The 24,713-nt window shown below is 41.4% G+C and overlaps 1 protein-coding gene across 2 annotated transcripts in view; it reads left to right on the top strand.

Annotated features, from left to right (window-relative positions):
* Positions 1–24,713, top strand: part of UBAC2 (UBA domain containing 2) — a 174,475-nt gene that overhangs the window by 4,913 nt on the left and 144,849 nt on the right. For both annotated transcript variants that reach the window (XM_059144178.1, XM_059144177.1), the window contains exon 2: positions 24,232–24,359. In XM_059144178.1, the coding sequence (XP_059000161.1) occupies positions 24,232–24,359 (128 nt within the window). The remainder of the gene's footprint in view (positions 1–24,231; positions 24,360–24,713) is intronic.

Raw genomic sequence — 24,713 nt, 5'->3', positions numbered from 1 at the left:
GGCGAGCCTGGCACGTGGTTGAGTCTGGAGCTTTCTCTGGTTGATGCCGTAGTGGGCCTTTCAGAGACTCCCAGAGTACTTCAGATCCCTCACCTGTGGAAAGGAGAGAATATGATGTATTTTGCTGAGTTCTTGTGAAGATTAAAATTTAGCCTGTGTAGAGCTCCTAGACTGGGGTTAGCTGTTTTCAGCTGGGTCCTTCTTCTGTGTTCTCGAGAATACAAAAGCATAGCCCCGCTGCTGACCCGAGCCTGCACCTTCCAGCTGCTGACTTTCTTCTTCCTGGCCTCAGTCCTTAGAAGACGAGCTTTACGCTCCTTCCTCTCCCGGCTCCCCGCACTCTAGCCCTCCGCAGCTCGTCTGCTCACTGGCATGGCTCTGTACTCTACCCGCCGCAGCCTCAATCTTCTCCACCAGCCACGGAACCACAAAAACTGCTCCGGACCAGGTGACCTGGGACTTCCACACCAGCAAATCTACCGGATGCTTCTCAGTCCTTGTCTTAGTGGAAAGTTCTCTTGCATTGGCCTTGATGAACATTTCCTTCTGAAATTCGTTACTTGACTTTTATTTTTAAATTTCATGCTCACCTGCTTCTCTTCATACCTCCTGACCACATTTATTTAGTTTCTTCGAGTTTACTGGATTTGGCATTAGTAGGCTATGGGCACGGTTAGGAGAGCAGTTTCAGTGGTGCACTAAGGCCCAAACCTGCTTTGTCGAGGTACAGAATGAACCAGAGATAGTACAAGTAATGAGAGTGGACCATAGAGACACGCAGTAGGGAGGGAATCAGGGGAAGACAGAGCTGAGTTAGGCCCTTTGCAGACTCAGGTGCTTGGGTGTTTTGCTAACTGAAAGTCACCCAGCACTAAGATGGAAACCGGTGCAAATTTATTAGCGTGAGAAATAAAGTTTTAAGCTGAACTGGAACCAGCGAAACTGGTTTTGATTCAAACCAGTTAGGGAGCCTGGAGTCAGATGTAGTTAGGGAAGTTAGGTGCATCCAAGGGCCAGTGAGTGGTGTCAGGCCACAGTGAGGACATTCATCTCGCTCCAGAGGTGGGCGAGCTGTAAGGACTGGTGGGGCCATTCACGGTCTGTGTACTCTGGCCCCTGTGTGATGCTTAAGTGGACACCTCGAAAATTGACCTCTCCAGCTGTTTTTGTGCTCTTAAGAAGTACCAAGCTAGGGTGCCTTGGTGGCTCAGTGGGTTAAGCCTCTGTCTTCGGGCTCAGGTCATGATCTCAGAGTTCTGGGATCGAGTCCCGCATCGGGCTCTCTGCTTAGCAGGGAGCCTGCTTCCTCCTCTCTCTCTCTCTCTCTCTCTACTCTCTGTCTCTCTCTGTGCCTACTTGTGATCTCTCTCTGTCAAATAAATAAAATCTTTAAAAAAAAAAGAAGTACCAGGCTATGTTGTCACTAACGTATTCTTTTCTTTAGTTGTGTATTCAGTATGTCAAATATAAAACTTATTGTCTCTCACCATCTCTTTGAAATGTACTCAGCTTGGAAAGCTTTTTGCCTTTGTGAAAAGGAATCAGACTTACGACTTTTTATTCACTCTTCAAGTTATTGATTCAACAGCTGTTTAATGAGCATTCTGGTGAGCCAGCCCCTCTTCTAAGTGCTTGGAATTCAGTGGTAAATAAAAGAGGAAAAGTACATTCAAGTGGCAATAACCTTAGAGAAGTCACAAAATAGGGGCTCAATTTAAAAATCAAAATATGTATTTAGGGGCACCTGGCTGGTTCAGTTGGTAGAGCATGCCACTCTTGATCTGAGGGTCATGAGTTCAAGGCCCCTGTTGCACATGGAGCCTACTTTAAAAAAATAAAAATACGTTGTTGAGTGTTTGAATCAACACTTCAGTCTTCATTCAAGGTAAGACTTTTTCTTCCTTTTCCTCCCAGTTAAGACTCGAACTTGACAACCACTTGCTGTGAGAGAAGGGGGTGTGATCGCCTTCTGCTCTCTTTGTGTTCTGCTGTGTCTCTCCCATTTTGTTTCTGACCTTCTTAGGTTCTAGATTAGGTGGAGCGGGAGGAGGCAGGAATGGTGAACTAGGATTGTTCTTATGTGGCTCTTAGCCTGGTCCATGGTTCAAGTTGCCTCTCCTGTGTGTTTTTTAGATTCGTGTGTGACTCCCTTGCCTGCTACTCCCCGGCCTTGGGGAAATGCATCTTCATGTTGGTGGGCCGTAGTTAGTGACTCTCCCTTAGTTCCTAGGAACTTAGGTGCACCTACGGTTTCCTCCTTCTGGAGTTCTTTTGGCTTGCTTAAGGCGCTATCAGATTGAGCCCAGGATGACCTCGCTGCTGGCTCTTCCCTGCGGCCCACCTCTGCTCTGCTCTGCTGGAATTGCGGATTCTTTGCCTCGGTGGTGCGTTTTGAGCTCGGGCATCACATGGCTTCTCTTTCTCCCACTCTTTAAGTTTCCCAAGGTGGAAATTCGCTGTACCCCCACTCCAGGAGTCACGTATTTGGCTCACTGAATGAGGTCCGTTGAGCCCCTGACGCAGCTCGACGTGAGGGTGTGGTTGTACTCAGAGCACGTGGATGCCCCCTCCACGGATCCTTTTCCTGCTTTTCTCTGTTCAGTAGAGAACTCTTGCTGTTCTGCTCACTCTTCTTGGATTCATAATCAGGCTGAAAGGCTAAGAGTTGTGGGACTGCAACTAGATTAGTTGTCTTTGTAAATTCTGCATTTTGGTGTGAAACCTCCCTTTGGAGCAGCCTTTGTATTTGGTATGTTAGTGGGAATTCCAATTTTGTTATCTTGTTTTGGTTGAGTTTCTGTTTTAGGGGGCAAGATTCATCTGACTGGCCTCTTTAAAGGTGATTTGAGAATTTATATATTTCTGCTCTATTTCATTGTTTGTTGTAGTAAAGGATTAACTCATCAAGCCTGTGTTGCCCAAACCCTGCACAGTTGCCTTTAATGCCTGACTCTCGGGGATAAGCGATTTCCTACATTTCTTAACTTTCAGAGGAGTATATCCTTGAAATTCTCAAGAAATATACTATTTATTTAAAAATTTTAGCTGATGGGTGGCTCAGCGTTCTGGGATCATGATCTCAGGGTTCTGGGATCAAGCCTCACGTTGGGCTCCCTGCCCAGCTGCCTCCACTTGGGAGTCTGCTTGTCCCTCTTGCTCTGCACCGCCTCCCCCCATGCTTTGTTCTCTTTCTCTCTCGCTCTCTCAGAAAAAAAAAACAAAAAAACCCAACCCTTTAAAAAAAGAATTTTAGCTGAGGAGGAAAGATAGGTATTAATTAGGGAAGCTTGAGGGGGGGATGCTATTATTTTTTATTTTTAAAAAATATTTATTAAGTAATTTCAACACCCAGTATGGGGCTCGAACTTGGGACCCCGAGATCAAGAGTTGTGTGCCCCACCAACTGAGCCAGCCAGGCATCCCAAGGGAGAATGCTTTTATTTTTATTTACTTATTTATTTAATTTAAATTCAAGTTAGTTAACATATAGTGTAGCTTTAGTTTCAAAGTAGAATTCAGTCATTTATCTCTTACATGTAACACCCAGTGCTCATCCCAACAAGTGCCCTCCTTACTGCAAGTCACCCATTTAGCCCATCACCCACCCACCTCCCCTTCAGCAGCCCTCACTTTGTCTTCTGTATTTGAGTCTCTGTGGTTTGCCTTCCTTTCTGATTTATCTTATTTTATTTTTCTTTCCCTTCCCCGTATTCATCTGTTCTGTTTCTTAAATTCCACATATGAGTGAAATCATATTTGTCTTTCTCTGACTTATTTCACTTAGCATAATAGCCTCTAGTTCCATCCACATAGTTTGCACATGGCTAGTTTTCACTCTTTTTGATGGCTGAGTAATATTCCACTTTATATATATACCACATCTTCTTTATCCACACATCAGTCGGTGGACATTTGAGCTCTTTCCATAACTTGGCTATTGTTCAAAATGCTGCCATAAACATTGGGGTGCACGTGCCCCTTTGAATCAGCATTTTTGTATCCTTTGGCTAGACACCTAATAGTGTAGTTGCTGGGTTGTAGGATAGTTCTATTTTTAACTTTTTAAGGAACCTTCATACTGTTTTCCAGGAAGAAAGCTGAAAGTGAAAATACAAATAATAGATTTATCAGACTCAAATACTATTTTGTAATTTGCTTTTATTTCACACAAAAGGCTTTTAAAAAGCAGTCACAATGACTATGTGTCTATCCTGCTTTTCTCCCCTTTGTCATAAGAATTTCCCAAGTATGCTATTCTTACAGAATTACATTGATGTTTTCTCCTTTTTTTTCCCCATTATAGTGATGCTTAGTAGATCTTAATTTTCAGATGTTTTTAGAAGTGAAAGAAGAGTAAATAAAGAGTATTATCTTATAACTTTTGATAATACTGCAAAATTCCAGTCCCAAAGGATGGTATGTGTAACTTTAAGGGAGAAAAGATTGTTTTACTTAAGTTACTATGTTTAATTTTCAGGGTAATGCTAGGTATTGTTATTCTATTCCTGCCACAAATGAATATTTTGAAGCACAGATGATAACTTGTCCAAAATCCTGTAGCTAAAATGTGGAAGAACTAGGATTTGAGTCCAGGTTTGCCTCCGTCCAAAGTTAATGTAAATTTATTCCCCTCTCCCTTTAAGGAAAATGGCTAGGATCAATGGTGATGTAACTTCTAAGCCTTAAGAAAAATATCTGGAAGAAAGAATCATAATCTAAGATTTTATTTATTTATATGATAGAGATCACAAGTAGACAGAGAGGCAGGCAGAGAGAGAGAGGGAAGCAGGCTCCTTGCTGAGCAGAGAGCCCAATGCAGGACTCGATCCCAGGACTCGATCCCTGAGATCATGACCTGAGCCGAAGGCAGTGGCTTAATCCACTGAGCCACCCAGGCGCTCCGAAAGAATCATAATCTAATGAGGATTTTATGTATCTATATGATTTCTTAAAAATTTTAATCAATAAGTGTGAGTTATTGTTAGTTTTACTTCGGTCACACTGTAACTGTAAGTTTTACTTATGTAACACATTGCTTATGTAACAGTTACTACTAGGCTCTCTTCTAAGCAGTTTCTACATATTAACTCATTTAATTCTCAAAACAAGGAGGTATTAGGATTATGCTCCCCAGTTTGCAGGTGAGAAAGTTTAGGCACAGACAATTTAAGTAGTAGCTTCAGCAAGATCATATAGCTGGTAAAAAGTACAATTACAATTTGAACCGAGACAATCTGGGTCCATTGGGTTCTGAATGAATGAATGCACACTACTGCTTCTCAGACTTCAGGAAGTTTATTTCCATGTATCTCTCCTGACCACTGAGATGGTCACAGTCTGGTGATGAATGTAATAGCTCAGCTTAGCAGTGGCGCTGGGATCCTGGTCTTTGGAAACTGCATTCCTGTTGCTTTTCCTTCCTCCCCTTGCAACTGCTTCAGGCGCTTAGTCCCGTGTTCCCCCATGTTCTTTGCAACCCGAGTCTCCCTCTGTGTTCTAAGTCCGAAACAAGATCCAGTTTTGCTTTCAGTAGGGATATTTTATGTCCTAATTGGGGTATTTTTGTCACTATCGTTATTTGCATTTTCTTCTTTTTCCCTTTTCTTCCCTCAGAAGTCAAATTACTATCTTCTTCCATTCTCAAGTTGTCTCAGTGTCAGTTATATTAATGAAGATGAAACCTACCTTAAATCAAGCTATGTTAAAAATGCATTTCTGTGGAATTTTAATAAGTACAACCTGATAAAGTATATCGTGTTGGGGTGCCTGGGCACCTCAGTCAGGTAAGTGTCAGACTCTTGATTTTGGGTCAGGTCATGATCTCAGGATCGTAAGGTCAAGCCCCATGTTGGGATTTGCACTGGGCATGGAGCCTGATTGAGACTCTCTTCCAGCATTTCTGAAGTGTGCTTTTTGGAACTCTGGTAAAGTGAGGGGTTGCTTGAGTTTTTGTTTTTTGTTTTTGTTGTGGGTTTTTTTTTTCATTAAAAAATTGCTTTAAATTTATTTTTAAGTTGACTATTATAGGGTTTATTTTTATTTTTTTAAAGTTTACTTTTTTTAGTAATCCCTACATCTGATGTGGGGCTTAAACTCAGGGTCGTGAGTTTAAGTTTAAACTTAAACTCACGACCCTGAGTTTAAGTCTTACAACCCTGAGATCAAGAGTTTGCATACTCTTCTGACTGAACCAGCCAGACACCCCTTATTTAGTTTATTTTTACTTTTTACTAGCTTTATTAAAATATAATTGACAAAAGCTTTATATATTTATGTTGTATGTGATGTTTTGTTACATGTACGAGTTGTGAAATGATTACTGAAATCAAGTGAATTAACCTATCCATCACCTCACATAGTTATCTTTGTGTTTATGTGTGTGTTTGGTGAAAACATTTAAGATCCACAAATTTCAGGTATACAATACAATGTTAATCACCTATAGTCATCGTTCTGTACAATGGTTAAGATTTAACCCTCATTTAAATTATGATTATAAATGAGAATTGTAATTTAACCTTCATTTAAATCATTACTCTCTTTCCCAGATACTTCTCTTAAGATTTTTAAGTTACAGTGCCATTGTTCTCAGACATTTCCCAGTGTTAGGGTATCTTAGTCCCTTGCATGTAACACAGAGTGGAAAAAGCACAGTACTCTTCGGAAAGTGTTCTGAAGCTATGTGTGTTCCTAATGTTGTCAGCCATACTGTTTCTTAAGGACTGAGGAGGCCAATGAGCACTTCTGAGACCCTTAGTGGTCCTGCAACAAAGAGATTTAACTTTACTAACTCTTTGATTCTAAGACTTACTGGGAATGGCTTTCATTGTTCTAACATTTGGAAACTGTGAGGAAGAAACATAAAATTTCATGTCATTGTACTGCCCAGACTTCATCCCTGTTTACATATTGGTACTATGTAAATGTTTTCACCTGTATGTACATGTACAAACATTTTTTAATTAATATATAACATACTATTTGTTTCAGGGGTACAGGTCTGTGATTCATCAGTCTTACACAATACTTAGCACTCACCATAGCACATACCCTCCCCAATATCCATCACCCAGCCACCCCCTCCCTCCCATCTGCCTGCACTCTGGCAGTCCTCAGTTTGTTCCTTGAGATTAAGAGTCCCTTATGGTTTGTCTCCCTCTCTGGTTTTGTCTTATTTCACTTTTCCCTCCCTTCCACTATGACCCTGTCTCTTGTTTCTCAGCTTCCTCATATAAGTGAGATCATATGATAATTTTCTTTCTCTGATTGACTTATTTCACTTAGCATATTACACTCTAGTTCCATCCACGTTCATAGAAGATGATAAGATTTCATTTTTGATGGCTGCATGATATTCCATTGTGTGTGTGTGTGCGCGCGTGCACGCATCACATCTTCTTTATCCATTCATCAGTTGATGGACATCTAGGCTCTTTCCATAGTCTGGCTGTTGTGGGCATTGCTGCTATAAACATTGGGGTGCACCTGCCCCTTCAGATCACTACATTTGTATCTTTGTGGTAAATACCCAGTAGTGTGATTGCTGGGTCATAGGGAGCTCTATTTGCATCTTTTTAAGGAACTTTCATACTGTTTTCCAGAGTGGCTGCACCAGCTTGCATTCCCACCAACAGTGTAGGAAGGTTCCCCTTTCTCCACATCCTCACCAACATCTGTCATTTCCTGACTTGTTAATTTTTGAAAGCAAAATTGGACCTGTATGCAGTTTCATATTTTGCTTTCTTCATTTAATCTCTTTAAATGAATTTGCCTCATATCATTAACATGTTCAAAGCTGACTTCTAATACTGTTTTGTTTTGCCTTATTACAAAACTGAAACATCCTTGCTGCCAAAAAATTTAAAAACTATATAAATCAGTGTGGAAAGGTAGAGTCCCATATAATTATACTTCCACTTAAATAACCATCATTATAGTTCAGTGCTCAAACTTTTAGACTTTTTCCAGGCAAGTGTCTCCCTGTATATTCTTTTCTCTCTCACACATGTACACATGTGTATGTGTATGTGTGATTTTACACAGACATGGCATTCAAATATGCATTTTGTTGGGTCCCCCCAAATTAGCTACAGAATCATGATTTTGAAAGATTATAACATGTTATATTAAAGCATTTTCCCATTTAAACAATGTTGTGGTGAACATCTTTACAGTTATTGATCATATCTTTGACTTCATCCTGAAGAGATCATCACAGAGACACCTGGGTGGCTCACTCACTTCAGGGTCCAACTCTTGATTTTGGCTCAGGTCATGATCTCAGGGTCCTGGGATCAACCCTCCACATCAGGCTGCTTGCTCAGTGGGGAGTCTGCTTGAGATTCTCTCCCTCACCCTCTCCTTCCATCCCTATGCATTCTCTCTCTAAAATTAATAACTTTTTTTAAAAAAATGATCATAAATGTGGAATTACAGGATTAGAGGAAAGAAACATTTTAAAGCTGATCTGTATTGCTGATCCTTCCAGAAAGGATGTATCACTTAACACTTTTCAGGAGCATATCTTTCTCACCAAACTAGTAACAGTGGAACATGATAAGTTAAAATAACTTTTGCCACTTGAGAGATGAAAAAATGGCATTTTATTATTGCCCTAATCTGCATTTCTTTGAATTTCTGGGAAAGTGAACTTTTTTCCTATTTCATTTTTACGGGTCATTTTAATAATATTTTTTGGAACAGATTTGACTGTTTATGTACTTTGCCCATTTTTTTTTTCCTACTGGAATATTAGTATTTTATTAAGTTGATTTATAAAAGCCTTTAAGGGCATTATTATTTGTCTTGGTGTATATTACAAATATTTTAACCACTTGTCAGTTGCTTTTCAATTTTTTTCATATAAACTTTTTCATTCTTAAATAAGTCATTAAAATAAAGGAATTTAGCTCATAAATTTTATTAGGCCAAATTCTTTATCAGGTTCTAGGCCTCTGAGATCTGTTGAATATTCATCTAACATTTTTTGTATCTTTTTACCTAATTATGAAGGTACTATACACTACTGCTACAAATTTGAATAGCCTAGGAGAGGAAAAAAATGAAATGTGAAATTCTCTCTCAGTGCCAGCAGTGGTATGGAATATATTCTTATAGATTGTTTCCCCCATGAATTATGTGTGTTTGTATTTAATATGAATAACGTAAGCATGGGTAACAAAAAAATTAAGGGTATAATTTGAATTCTCCTTACTAGGAGTAACCACTTTTAAGTTCCTTTTTCTTTGCTACTTCTATTTATAACTACTGTTACAGCTTTAAATGATATATTTATGCTTCTACTAATTTGTTAACTACTGGTTCTGTTTACAGATTCCCCATAAAGAAAGATGAGCGTTTTCCATACCTCCAACATCTCCTTCATCTTTGAGTTTTCTTTTGGTTACTCCTTGAGGTGGTTACCCATTAAGGTGATTACCTTTATGATTTTTTTTTTTTAAGATTTTATTTATTTATCAGAGAGAGAGAGGGGAGAGAGCAAGCACAGGCAGACAGAATGTCAGGCAGAGGCAGAGGGAGAAGCAGGCTCCCCGCCGAGCAAGGAGCCTGATGTGGGACTCGATCCCAGGACACTGGGATCATGACCTGAGCCGAAGGCAGCTGCTTAACCAACTGAGCCACCCAGGCGTCCCTACCTTTATGATTTTAAATAATGGAGGAAACCCCTTTCTGTGATTTATCAATTTTTGGCACGATCAGTAGACTCTGCCATGATGATGAGAAACTAGACCACAGGCATGTGCGCCTCTTCTCTCCTCTGGTTCCTGGTTTGTGTTCTGGATATGCTGGTGTGTCTACAGTCTGTTCTTTAATGGTAATGTAGCCTTCCATGCATTGTCAGTTAGTTGATTTTTATGTAGAAAACCAAAATCAATAGCCCTATTTATGTTATTATGGTTGTATATTTGTGGTAGAACCGAGATGTGTGATTGGAGTCAGAAGGAAAAAGAGCCCAGGTCAGAAAGCCTGTGCTGTTTCAAGGAGTCTCTTAATTCCTTCTGGTAGTTCTTCACTACTTTAAGTTCATCTCAACTACTGCTGTTTCTTGAATCTTGCATAATTTTCTTCTTGGCTTCCTCTGTTTTATTCCCTGATGCTGGGGACACTCTCCTGGAGTTAACTTTCATGCAGAGGACACAGGTAGTGAACTTTTTGCATACTTGCTTGGCCATCCTTGTATGTAGTGAAAGAGAATTCGTAAGTAGCTGGCGTGGGTTTCCTCTCTATATGTGGGTAGGTCTTTGTCCCCATGAGGCCCGTACCTTAAATGTCAGGGCTCACTGTAGGCTCTGTTCAAGCATGTGAAGCATGTGGATCATCTGGTTTCTGTACAGGAGGCATTGGGGCAAGGCATGGTGAGAAGCTGGCGCAGTCAGCGGAATTAGGTGGGCTTGGCACTTTCCATGAATTTTACTCCTGAGTAAACCCTCCTGCCACCCGCTGTCCCAACTGCCTGTCACCCGTCTGCTGCCATCTGCTTTGGGAGTTTGACGTTGCCCCAAGCTCTTCTCTACTTTTCCTCTACTTTTCGGGGTCCTCCTGAAGTAGTTAGCTCGCTTTCTCTGGAGAGCATTTCTTAGATTTTATTTTGGGGGTAAAGCCTTTCTTCCAGCTGGGGTGGCCGAATGAATGGCGATGTGTGGGAAGAAATGTGAGAGAGCGTGTCTGGGGGTGAGCTTTGGCAGAAGGGCCTGCTGGCCCCGCTGGCCCCTTGCACATGTGGGATTTATACTGTGGGGCGTGGTTGAAACAGGATGTGGGTCCAGCATGAGGTGTCACTGAAACAAAGGTAGGGGAAGGACTCCCTTTCAGAAAGTTCTTTTTTGTCTTGATTGTATCAAAGAACAAGTCTCCGTCACTAGTCTGAAGTACCTCGCTGATCTTCTTAGTTTCCTACTGTAGCAGAGAGCAGGAGGCAGGCCCAGGTCTTTCTGTCAGCAATAAAATCAGCTAGAATTTTTAAAAAGTGTGTTTATTTTTGTCGTTACCACCTGCTGATGACAAAGTGACACCCGTTTGCCACTTACTGTGATAATACTAAGTTTCAGTTAAAATATCTTTATTTAACTAAATCATAGTAAGGTGATTTAAAGAAAATAGTGAATAATAGGATAGGCGATACTGGGATATAGCAAAAATCGTGGTACTGTAATGGGAATGATTGAAGTTTGAGAAACCCTCTATTCTAGTGAGTATTTTATATTATTCTGATTCTTGGTGCTCGTGCTTCTCCCTAGGTCCTGGTATTTATTGATTAGTTCCCTGGACTCATTTGGAAGGAGACATTTTTTCTGGTGTTTTGAAGGTTGTTTTATTTCAGTATAACTTTAGAAGGGAGGAAAGGTGGACAGGTATATGAATCTGTCATCTTGAACTGAAATTTTATCTAGCTGTCTTTTTGGTTTCATTGCTTTTATTTGATTTTTTTTTTTTTTTTTTTTTTTTTAGTCTGTTTAGAACCAGTTTTAGTGCCTAGAGTTTAAGTGAGGCTTTCTGTCCCCATCAGCGAGGCAGCCTCGGTAAGGGGGTTAGAGATGTTGGTCTCATGCCTGCTCACGCAGAGTAGGTGCCCAAAGGCCATGTACAAGTCCAGATGAATGGATTTTAAATTTGGTTCTCTTGTGCTTTTCCACCAGACATGTGTGGAAGAGGTTCATTGGAGATTTAAAGTCAGACTTTCTCCACCTTGTGAATGTATGTTCTGTTTGCATCTTTTCCCAAAATAGACCCATTTAGCCTGTGTTAAACATCTGCTGAGTTGATCACTCCCTTTTCCATTTGTCTTAGATGTTCTAGTGTATATCTTTGTAGCTGTGGTAGCCTTCCTTGTCACCCTACTTTGGCTCATTGGGTCTTTGAACAGGTAGAACCGTCTGTGGCTTGTCAGGAAGCTGTTACTGGCCACACTTGCCTTGTGCTTGGCCTTTACAGCTCAGGCCTCTATCAAATTAGCATCTCTCAGACAGACGTCACCTCTCTGGTGATTGTCTCGGCCAGGCTTTGAGAGCTGGCAGGCCACACGGCTGTGTCTTGCTGGATTCGTGTGTTGGTGGTCAGGGTACCGGGACAGGGAGGAGAGTTTCTTTCCCACCATTTTAAAGCTGGAGTATTAAAGACAGAAATCCAGATTTTGCTTGTATCAGGCAACATGGAGACTGAACTGTCACGTGACAGAAATCTACTGGTCATGCACTTTCTGCCATCTACCTCCCCCGCTTCCCTGATCTCTGCCCTGCCTCTTTAGGCACTTGAACAGATTTCCTTGCCAATAACCACACATTTTCCCCTTTTTTAAATTATTTTTTTCCCCTTATGGTTTATTGCAGGGTTCAGAACTATCCACAGATTCACCTTTTCAGAGTCGTTCATACTGCTGAATAATTATCCCCTGTGCATAACAGTCATAGTTTTCTTCTTTTGGCTTTTAAAATTATTTCATTGTAATTGTATTCTCTAATTAGCACTTTTTAAATATTTTATTTTATTTTATTTATTTATTTGACAGAGACCACAAGTAGGTAGAGAAGCAGGGAGAGAGAGGAAGAGGAGCAGGCTCCCCGCTGAGCAGAGAGCCGGATGCGGGGCTCGATCCCACGATCATGACCTGAGCTGAAGGCAGAGGCTTTAACCCACTGAGCCACCCAGGCGCCCCAGTATTCTCTAATTAGCACTTTTAACAATTACCACATTTTATGCTTATTGAAAGGCTTAATGTTGTTATTGTTGTTGTTTTTGAAAAGCTTAATGTTTGTATAAAGTCTTCCTAAGAAGGATAAACCTGAGGAGTGTCGAGCATAGGGGCTGGGCCGAAGTAAAAGCTTAGGTGACTGATGCCATCCTTGGTGACCTGCAGATTTGGCACGCTTTCCCCTAGCACGTAGGCCTTTGTGTTAGGCTGTGTTTTAGAACTTGTTTTTTAATTTTATTGCTCTCCCCCCCTCCCGCCCCCAACTCTTGCTGTCTAAATATTTTAGATATAGAATACGTTTTTGTATCTAGAGGGGAAGTTCTCCTACTTGTGTTTTTGTTGTCATTTTCTGGAAATTCTTCATCTTTTCTCCTTTTCATTTCCCGGTGAATTTTACGAGCCCTGGTCCAGTAATGAGTGCTTCTGGGTTGTCCTCGTGAGCCAGGCAGTCTGCCCGGCTGTTGGGTGACCTCTGTGAGGAGCAGTCAGTGCGACACGTGCCCAGTTCCTTGAATTCTCCTCTGTACAGGAGGGTGAATGCGGATGGCTTACAGCGTTTCACTTTTGAACATTATAAGGAAATGAATGTGACAGAAATAAAGTTGGAATCTTTTGATTCCCAGGCAGTTTTATGGAAGTCTTTGTTGAGATGTCACCTGAAGGCACTTGTTCCTCCCTAACTTGGACACTGAGCATAAATTTTGCTGAGTTTTCTTCCAGGAGGCTTGTAGGTCCAAAGGATCAACGATGATGAAAGCAGAAGGCGGCCGTTGCCGTGCACGGGTTATTGTGCTTTTCCTGGTCTTCCGTGCTTACTTTTGCTCTAGCCTCTTTTTGATGAAAAACTTATAAGTCACTTCATGAGACACCATTCTTGTGGAACCCTGAGAAGTTTACCAAATAGTCAAGTGGTCAGAAGTAGGAAAACCGGTATGATAGGCTATGGTGGCCTCTCCGCTCTGCGGTGTGAACCACAGTGGGGTTTTTGACGCGTGTATTTTTACATGACTGACTTGTGGGATGGCACAGTGGCCGGGCTGCTGCCTTTCTCTCCCCCCAGTCCCACCCCTGCTCTCTTCAGCTGTGATGCTTCTGTAACAGCCCACATGGCTAAGCTTTGCAAGACCTGTGGTTAATGTCTTCAGTGCGGAAAAGATGCTTTTTTTTATTCAGGTCAGGTTCACATGATACAAAATTCACCATTTCATAGTGTTCAGTTACTGACGTCTGGTGCCTTCATGTTGCTGTGCAGTCATTACCATTCACTGTCTAATTACAGAACAATTTTTATTGTTCTGACCCAAAAGAAACCCAGTGCCCACTTTAAGCGATCACTCTCCATTCCCTTTCCCTTCCTCTGACAACCGCTAATGGGCTTTCTGTCTCTGTGGATGTTTCAGTGCTGAGCATTATTTGTAAATGGAATCGTGCCTCATGTTGCTGTCATGGCTGCCTTCTTTCGCTTAGCATGATGTCCTCAGGGTCCATCCGTACTGTAGCATATATCAGTGCTTCATGCCTTTGCTGACTAATATTCTCCTGGAAGGATAGACCAAGATTTTGTTTATCCATTCATCTGTTGATGAACATTTGGGGGTTGTTTCCAGTCTTTGGCTATTACGACCGTGCTCTGTGCATATTTAGATTTTATTTTTGAAGATTTTAATTATTTATTTGACAGACAGAGATCACAAGTAGGCAGAGAGGCAGGCAGAGAGAAAGTGGTGGGGGAAGCAGGCTCCCCACTGAGCAGAGAGCCCCATGCGGGTCTCAATCCCAGGACCCTGGGATCATGACCCGAGCCGAAGGCAGAGGCTTTAACCTACTGAGCCACCCCAGGTGCCTCCATACTTAGATTTTTGCTTGAACATTTGTTTTCAGTTCTCTTGGGTATATAACGAGGAGTAGATTTGCTGGCTTATATGGTAATTCTGTGTTTAACTTTTTGAGGATCCAAAAAGATAATATGTAAAGTACTAAAAATAGTAATCATGAAAATCTCTTTGGACCATGGACCATGCTGTCAAGATACCATATTTCCTTATTCTATATTAGAAAACCCTTCCCCGCCCTTTCGAGTCCATGTAGAACTAGGTTTAAATCTGAACCCCTCAACTAACTTGCTGTCACCGTGAGCAACTTATTTAACCTTTCTTAGCCCATTTTTCACCTAGAGTGTAAAGAGAAGTAATTGCTGCCTCATGGTTACAGTAAGCAGTCACTGACGTGGTATTAATGCAGAAAGTGCTTTTTAAAACACAGCCCCTGGCCTAAGTAATCCATATATACTGTAATAATTATTTTAGGATAATACATGGTCACCAAAGCCTGAATGCTGTTCATTGCCACAAGGAGATACCTGTGTACTTTGGTCATACCAGAGGTGAATGACCTAAAAGAAATACCTTAACCTTTGTTGTTTTACCTTGGCCACAGGTGTTTTGCTTCTTTACTTTTAGATTAATATATTGTCTGTTATTCTCAAAATTTGTAGCATCTCTGTTTTCAGACGTAATAGGATCTGTTGCAGAGAAGTGACTTTTTTTTTTTTTTTTTTTTAAACTTTCATTTGATCACTGGGTGCTTCATACATGAACCACTTTCTGGCTCTACTCACAGAGAAGTCAGAAGATTGCTAATGACTTGCCTTATCTCAGCGTGTGGGGATTTAATGAAACTTTTTACTCAATTAGTAGCTAAACAAAAATCATTTTTTCTAAGTCTTAAAATAGATTTTTATTTTAAAAAATTTGAATCTCCTATGAAGAGCTCATTCAGATTACCACTGGTAATATTTTGATAGATTCTTTTAAAAACCCATGTGCTATTTACGTACTATTTTTAAAATATATTGTATGATAATATTGCTAGAGATATTTCGCACTTGCTATTTAGGAACAGTTTTCCAAGGCGTGAAATAGTTTTCTGCTACTTAACATTGAATATTATTACATTTTATGGATAGAACATAATTTACCCATTTTCCTAGTGGACAATCATGTTGTTTCTGGTCTTTTTACTGTTATAAACATTGCTGTGATGAGCATCTTTGTAGCAAAACCTTTGTACACATCCATGATAAAGTTTGGGCTGAATTCTTAAGTAAACATAAACTTTTTTAGATTAGAGGGTTTATATATATTTTAAAACTTTTGATCAGTTCAGCATTCAGTTCAGCATGAGTAAGTACCCATTGCTCTGTGTCGTACCCTCCCCCACCTGCAGTCTTTTTATCTCCATTCTCAGTGGCATTTGCTTTAGTTACACAGGGCACCACTTTAATTTCTATTACTGATGTGTGTGACTCTATATGTCTTCCCCTTAAAACCTCCCATCCAGGTGAAAATCCCCTGTAGCCCTGGAGCTCTGCGGGGTGCAGTGTGAAGCAGTTTTGTCCAGGTGTGGACCTGGCTCTGCCTCTCCCTCGCCAGTACAACAGATGTCCTACCTTGCACAGCATTTCAGGGCACGCAGCCTCCCCCCGAGCCCGTATGTTTCTACAGTCTTGCTGGGTTAGCCAGACTGGTTTGGTTTGCTTGTTTGCCTGGTCCTCCCATGGAGCTTCTTTTCTTGGGCCGTGCTAGACTGTTGAGGGATGATGGATAAAAATGCTTTTCTGTTTCTTCTCTGGATGATGGTACTGAGATGCATTCATAAGGCTTCTTGGAAAATCCTGAGGGAGCAAGCACTTGTCAGGAACATCTGTCACTCGTAGTGGTGGCCAACTCAATGATGCGTCCTTACACTCACTCTCCCTCCCTGTTTGACTACCCGTGTCCTTCATTCCTACTCCCTGTGATCACATTCCAAGTGAACTGTCTGCCTATAAACCTTTGTCTCTCCCTTCACTTTCCCTGGAACCCAGGCTAAGACATTTTGTAAACACAGACGGGTAGCTTCTCTTTGAGTCACAGTTTTCTCGTGTTTGAGTTTGGAGAGGGTAGGTTCTACCTCACATCATTCGTTCACCAAATACGCTGAAACACTATGATGTGCCAGGTGCTATTCTGGGTTTGGGGATTGAGCAAGATGAACAAGAACCCTGCCTTCATAGAGTTCATATTCTGGTAAAGGAGACAGACAAATAAGCAAACAAGAATTTCAAATAGTGAAAAAATGCTATAAAGTAAATAAAACAGCATGATGTGCTCCAGAGCACTAATGTCATGAGAGAAAGCTAGTCTGAGGAGATGCTGTTTGAAATGGGGACAGAATGATGAGGATCAGCTGGACTTGGGAAGAACATTTGGGGTAGAGGGAGTAACAGGTGTTAAGGTCCTGGTGTGAGTGTCTGGGGCAAGGTAGTATGCATAAAATACTATATATAATACCTTGCACTTGGTAAGTGCTCAGTACATGTTGGATAGGATTAGTAGTAAGATTTGATCGAGGAGGTAGCCTGTCATTAACTGCACAGCAGTAAGTGGCCAATTTTGCCTTATAAGTTGACAAAAATTGCTTTGTAGAATAAGCAGATAATTGTACAGAGTGTGAGTAGAGTTATGTGGTATATTTTTCTTTATTGATATGATGAAGTACATTGATTTGCTTTGCATTCCTGGTATAAACTTCACTTGGTTGTGATGTTTTATCCTTTCTCTGTGTAGCTGGATTCGGTTTGCTAACTTTTTTTTTTTTTTTTTTTAAAGAATTTTGCATTCCTGTTCCTAAGAAATATTGGTCTGTTATTTTAATGCCTTTGTCTGGTTTTGGTATCAGTGTAACGTTGGCTTCATAAAATGAATTAGAAGTGTTCTCTTCTTTGTGTTGGAAGCGTTTTTGTGGGATTGGTACTCTTTACCCTTTAAATACTTGGTAGAATTCTTCAGTGAAGCCTAATGGCTTCACTGAATCCCCAAACCTAGAGTTTTCTTTGTTGGAAGACTTTTAACTGAGAAATTCAGTTTCTTCATTTCTGTAGGACTATTCAAGATATCCATTTCCTTTTGAGTGAGCTTTGGTAGATTGTATCTTTCAAGGAATTTGTTTTGCCTAAGTTGTCAAATTAAGGGATTAAATGTTATTTTTAATATTCCCTTATCCTTTCAAAAATTATTTGTGATTAAAAAGTGCATACATAAAATTTACCATTTTAACCACTTTTAAGTGTACAGTCCTCTGGCATGAAGTACATTGTACAATGTTGTGCAACCCCTTCTTATCCTGTGATGTCTGTGGGATCTATTCTGATATCCCCTCCTTTATTCCTGATATTGGTACTTATGTTTTCTTTTCTGATCAGTCCTCCTAGAGGTGTATCAATTTCATTGATCTTCTCAAAGAATCAGCTTTCAGTTTTATTGGTTTTTTTCTATTATATTTTGATTTTTCTTTTTCATTGTTTTTTGGCCATATGTTATTTATTTTGATCTGCTTGCTTAGGGTTTAATTCCTTTTCTATTTTTTAAAAGAGCTTGTCGCCTACATCATCATTTGAGACCCTTCCTTTCCTATAAAGCATTTAATGCTATAAATTTTCCTCTAAGCACTGCTTTATTTTTAGGCCACAAATTTTACTTAGTTGTACTTTCACTTTTCATTGTCTTTAACACATATCGTAATTTCCCTTGTCACTCCCTGTTTGACCTAAATATTATTTTAGAACTGTGTTATTTAGGGACGCCTGGGTGGTTCAGTTGGTTAAGCATCTGACTTCCGCCCAGGTCTCATGATCTAAGGGCCCTGGAATCCAACCCTGTGTTGGGCCCTGTGCTCAGCAGGGAGTCTACTTCTCCCTCTGCCCCTCCCCGCACTCATTTTTTTTTTCTCTCTCTTTTTCTCTATCTTTCAAATAAATAAATACAATCTTAAGAAAAAAGTGTGTTGTTTAATTTTCAAAATTTGGGGGTATTTTTCATCCATCTTTCTGTTTTCTAGTTTAATTCTTGTATAGTCAGGGAACATACTTTGTATGATTTTAATTTCTTTATATTTATTGAGATGCATTTTATGCCCCAAAATATGATCTTTCTTGGGGAATGTTCTATGTACACTTGAAAAAAAATGAAATTTGCTGATTTTGGGTGGAATGTTCTATGAAAGTCCATCACATCAAAGTGATGGATGTTTTTTTTTAAGTCTTACGTATTTTCATTGATTTCCATAACAGCATATCACAGACTGCCTGGCTTAAACAACAGAGATTTATATTCTCACAGGTCAGAAGACTAGAAGTCCAAAATCAAGGTGTTGGCAAGTTTTTCCTGAGGCCTCCTTCCTTGGCATGTGGGTGGCTGTCTCCATGTGTTCATGTGGTCTTTTCTATGTGCATCACTGGTGTCTCTTCTTCTTATATGGACAGGTTAGGTTAGGTCCCTACCTTTATGACTTCACTTAGCTTTACCTGTTTAAAGCCTCCATTTCCACATATAGTCACATTGAGGGTTGGGTACATGAATTTGGGGGGAACATAGTTCAGTCCATAACACTGATTTTATGTCTGCTTACATTATTGATAACTGACAGAAGTGCTGAAGTATCCAACTGTATTTGTGGATTTATTGGTTTCTCTTTTTAGTTCTGTCAGTTTTTGCTTTGTGTATTTTGAAGTTCTTTCTCAGCTTTCAAATACTGTGATTCACTGTGTGCCCCCACCCCCTGTTTTATTATGAACATTTTCAAACATGCTTAAAGTTGAAAGAATGGTACAGTGAATATCATATACCTACAACTGAGATTCTACAGTTAACATTTTCTTATATTTTTTGAATCACATAGCCATCCCTCTATTTATTTCATCAATTCTTTTTTCTGTTTTTTAAGTAGGCTCCACGCCCAGTGTGGAGGCCGACACAGGGCCTTATTAACTCATGACCCTGATATCAAGACCTGAGCTGAGATCAAGAGTTGGATGTTCAACCCACTGAGCCAGCCAAGGGTCCCAATATATCTTACTTTTTGGTGCATTTCAAAAAATTTGTAGCTACTTTATCTCTAAACACATAAGTATATATATTATTAATGAGAATTTAATAATTGTAATTGTTTAAGTTTCTTTGTTTTTTTTGATCTCATTTAGAGATCATGAGTTGATCAGTAAGTCTTGCTGTCCATAGTAATGCTGTGTACTTAGCCTGTGGTGTGGGACTTCTTGGACATTTGTATTTTGTCACTTTCTGCATAGACTTTGGAGGTCTGATTTTTGCTCATCTTAAGAAGAGGACTTAAAAAAAAAAAAAAAGAGGACTTCATGGTAGAGTTATCCTATTTAAGTTACCAGATCTGTATTTTTAGGGGTTTGTTTAGGCCTGGATGGAATTAAAATGGTTGTATAAATAGGATCAGTTATTCATTCAGTAATTATCTTATTTCTTTTTAGTCTTGATTTTTAATTGTGGTAAAATATACATAACCTAAAATCGACATTTCAACCATTCTTAAGTGTACAGATCTGTGGCATTAAGTACATTCATACTGTTGTGCATCTCTAGAACTCTTTTCATCTTGCAAAACTGAAACCCTGTACCCACTGAACAGCTCCCTCTTCCTTCCTCCCCCATCCCTGGCCACCACCATTCTACTTCGGGCTCTATGAGTGTGACTACTTAGGTACTTCATGTAGTGGAGTCATATGGTATTTATCTTTTTGTGTCTGGCTTGTTTCACTCAGGATAATGTCTGAAAAGTGTATCTGAAATACAATCCATAGTGTAGCATGTGCCAGAGTTTCCTTCCTTTTTAAGACAGAATACTATTCCACTATGTGTGTATTCCACATTTTGTTTATCAGGCCATCCATGGGTGGACACTGGGGTGGCTTCCACTAGTGTTCATACCTCAGTCGCCTTCCATTACACACTTACTGAGTGCCATAATGGGCTTGATTCTGTTCTCAGCATGGGAGACTCTGTGGCTGTGAGTGTCCCAGACAGAGTTGCTGCCTTCAAGAAGCGATCCACGAAGAAACACATTTCTTGATTCTGAATTGCATTTTTCATGTTTTAGTGTTTCTAAAATTGGGTGTCCTTTATAATTAATAACATCTGGGATTTTATAAGGCAGTGTTTCTTTTTTAGTGACACCTAAAATAATGGTGTGTCTTACAGTCATTTCGAATCATAGATTTGATGAGTTGAATTTAATAAGTCAACTGATAAGTGCTATGAAAAAAGGTAATCCAAAGTTAGTTACATGGGGTGGTCACAAATAAGGTGACATTTGAGCAAAGCACGTGTTCAGTTTGGTTGATTCTTTTTTTCTTTTTCAGAGCAGGACTTCCTCCCTGAAAGATGCAGTGTGCTGGTTCACGTTCTGGTGCAAACTCTGTACCTCAGTGTGGGCTGCTAGCAGTCTGCGAGAGGGTAGAGCCCTAACAGTGGGGATAGGGATGGGGGTTGGGAGTATTTTGCAAGATGGGCCCGGATCTTGTATGCATGGGAAGGGCAAGGGTGATGGATTTTCCATCTTAGTAACTGGCAGCAGTGTTTCCAGTTTTGCTCAGAACAAAAACTTTGGAGTCATTTTTGACTTTTCCCTTTGCCCATACTTTACAACCTGTCAGCCAGCAGATCCTACCTGCAGTGCCTCCAGAGCACATCCCAATTCTGACCACTCTGACCAGCCCCACCTAAACCGCCGCGGGCCAGGCCATCTTCATCCCTTGCCTGGGTTATCATGATAGCCTCCTAATGGGTCCCCTTTCTTCTATATGTGCCTTCCCGTAATCTCGTCTCCATGTAGCAGGTGAAGTGGTTCTTGAAAACATGTCTGATCGTGTTATTCCTGTCCTTAGATCCCCCCAGAGCATCCTGTCATTTTTATAGGGAAGGGTAATGTCCGTGTTTGCCTATAGGGCTCTGCTCCGTCCGCGCCCCGTCTTCTCTGACCTTCTGTCCCACCTCTCCACCTCCTTCTGCTTTTGCTCCTCCCTGCCTCTGGCAGTCCGGCTGCTTCCTGATCATATCGAGCACCTTCCTGTCTCAGAGCATTTGTGCTCGCTCCTTCTTCTGCCGGAAGGACAGTTCCCAGCGGTCTGCAGGGCCTATTTCTCAGGTCCCTTCGCAAGTCTTACATATCAGAAGGGCCTTCCAGTCACCCTGTATAAAATAGTACCCTTCTTTCCCACCAGCACTGGGTTTTCCCGTAAGTCAGGGTGGGTTAGGTTATGTTGCAGTAGCAAACAGCTGCAAAGTATTGCGGGCCTAAAACCACAAGATCTGTTTCTCACTGAGGGGAGCCCTCCGTTTCCAGTCCCCTAGGCGGTCTACTCCACATCTTCTTCAACCTGGGATCCGCTCGCCCAGCTCCCTCCGTGAGCATCCACAGAGGGAAACGCTATCCACTGCTTTTCAGCTATCTCCCTGGAAGTGACATCTGTCACACTGACTTGGCCAAAGCAAGTCATGTTGTCATACCGAACGTCAGCTAGGGGCGGTATGAGTGGCTCAGCGATCTGATCATGGGTATGGAAAGAGAACAGGGACTCCCTGGTGGCTAGTACAGCCACGCTTTTTATCCTGCTTAATTTTTTTTTTTTTTTTTTTAAGATTTTGTTTATTTATTTGACAGAGATTACAAGTAAGCAGAGACAGGCAGAGATAGATAGGAGGAAGCAGGCTTCCCTGTCAAGCAGAGAGCCCCATGTGGGGCTCGATCCCAGGACCCTGAGATCATGACCTGAGCCGAAGGCAGAGGCTTTAACCCACTGAGCCACCCAGGTGCCCCAATCCTGCTTAATTTTTCTCTAGCATTTATTTCCCTCTGACATAAACATATTTAACCTAGTCTTGTGTATTTTCTTTTCTCTCCTTTCTAGACCACAAAGGAGGGGGGCTTTGTCCATCATTAATGCTGTACCCCAGGGGCATGGGATAATGTGTGGTCGATCAGAAGTGCTTATTCATGTTCAGGAATGATGGGGAATGACGCCAGCCAAGCATTCGCTTCTTTGCTTGGCGACGCGTAAGCCAGGCTGGGAGTGTGGAGCAGGGAGGGTGGAGGGGAGAGGGGGAGATGGTGTGAAATGAGAAGTGGGAGAAAAGCAGTAGAATTACTGGTCGGTGGGGAGCGTCCGCTGAGATTTGAGACCATGAACCTGCAGGAGATCTAGCAGCTCAGCTCTGTGACTTCTTCCAAGAACATCCATTTGCCCCAGGCTGGCAGGGCAGAGGCAGGAATGAACGTTGGGGCCCATTTCACAAGATGAGGTGGAAGCCCAGGTTGAAGAAGGAAATGGGGTCCTCGCTGCCCCTTCAGGGCGCAGCTGCATCACCGCTGCTCCAGCTTCCACCCTGTTGGAAAGATCCCAGAGCTCGCCTGTCCCGAGGAAGCCCTTCCTCCTGGCTGGTGGGAGAGGTGGTAGGAGCCGACTCCTCTGTTGGCATTCTTTTCTTCTTTAGCTTCTCCTACACTTTTGAGGTAGCCTCTCTTCCCTTCGTTTTACAGGTGAGCAGAACAGAAGCGTCAGGATAGAATTTAGGTTGGTCAAGCTCACAGCCCCGGTGCTCTCCTGTACTTCTGAGGGGCTAGGCCACGAGGAGCCCTCTTAGTTTTTAGATTCCCTGGAGCCTTGGTTGCATCTGAGTCAGGAAGATGGTATGCAGCTACCTTACTAGTGGTTCCATGTAGATGTTTGCAAGACCTCACCAGAGAGGAAACAGTTGGTCTATTTTTATATACTTAAAACGGGTGCAATAACCACATTACCAACTGTAACTAGTGAATTCACTCCCAGGGAATTTCTTGTGAATACAGTCAAAGTGTACTTCACACGATCTGAGAATGGTGCCATTGGTGATTCTTTCCTGTGGTCTTACCTGTTGATGATCTGAACATTTCATAGGTGTGGGGATCTGCCCTGGCTCTGTGGCCGCTGTAGAGAACAGAAGGGAGGTGATCTCTCGGGCATTTTCAGCGTGATCAGGAAGACAAAAGAAGTGTGAAACCCTGACTATTCAAATGGTACCTGGAAACAAGGGTGCAGAGTGGGGGCAAAGCCCATGGGGCTAAAATGCTTCACTGAGACTGATGGAGGGAAGTGGAAACTGAGCTGGAGCTTGGAGGCTGCGTGAGACTTAGACAAGGTTCTCCAGTGGAAAGCCTACTAGGGCCCCGGCGGTGACCCTCGCACAAAATCTCGGCATGCCACTGCAGGCAGCATAGTTGGCACTTCTAACTGCTTTTTTAATTTTTTGGAAAAAATGTTAATGTGTGTGCATCTCATGCGTGCTCAGGAATGAACTCATTTTGGTAGGAAACCTAGTCCTCTATTTCTTCAACTTTGGTGACCATTTCTGAAAAGTATTCTGTGAAAGTTCCTGGCTGTAAACTTGGGTTGGTCTCATGAGAGCCAAATGACCGTGAACCCCTGCCAGCAAGTTCCACTTGTTTTCCAGTGCTCTTTGATCACTTCCCTCTGCAGGTGGAGGTTTTGGAGATAGACACTAATACGAATTCAATTCTGGAGTTTGTGAACGTTGTCTTCATTCTAATCCAAAGGAAGTGAATTCTCTTGCTTTTCACCCAAGTGGTTTTTTAAATCTTAGAATCAGTCATTCTGAAAGATGTTTTCTTTTTCCCTCTAGATAAGGCACCTCTGTCTAAGGGTCTTCTGCTGGTGCCCAGTGCCCTGTCCCTTTTGCTAGCCCTCCTCCTGCCGCACTGCCAGAGGTTCTTCGTGTATGACCTCCAAGCTGTCAAGGACGACTTCCAGGTGAGCTCTGCTAATGGGCCTTTGTGAGGAGAAAGGCAGAATCTTTCTTGGTGGGCTAGTTTTTCTTTTCTGCTGTTCTTCTTTCCTTCCTGCTCTTCGTCCCTCAAAGCCTCTAAATTTCTAAGAAATACTATTTATTTTTTAATACTCCATCAGCAAGTGAATTTTCTAGTTGTATTTATTAATATTTGCAGGAATGCCGGTTGTAATGAAGCAGTTGCAGTGTTTCCTTTTACTGGTAGGCACATCTCACATTCACTTCTTACTCACAGAAATGCAGTTTACAGCTTCAAAAGAAAAGCAGTGTTAAATCTGTTTTAATTATGATTAGTGTGCATTCTTAACGTTTTTAAA

Source organism: Mustela lutreola, chromosome 13 (assembly GCF_030435805.1).
Source record: "Mustela lutreola isolate mMusLut2 chromosome 13, mMusLut2.pri, whole genome shotgun sequence".
Classification (NCBI taxonomy): Eukaryota; Metazoa; Chordata; class Mammalia; order Carnivora; family Mustelidae; genus Mustela; species Mustela lutreola.
The sequence above is the reverse complement of the archived record's forward strand: the minus strand, read 5'-3'. Positions and strand labels throughout refer to the sequence as shown.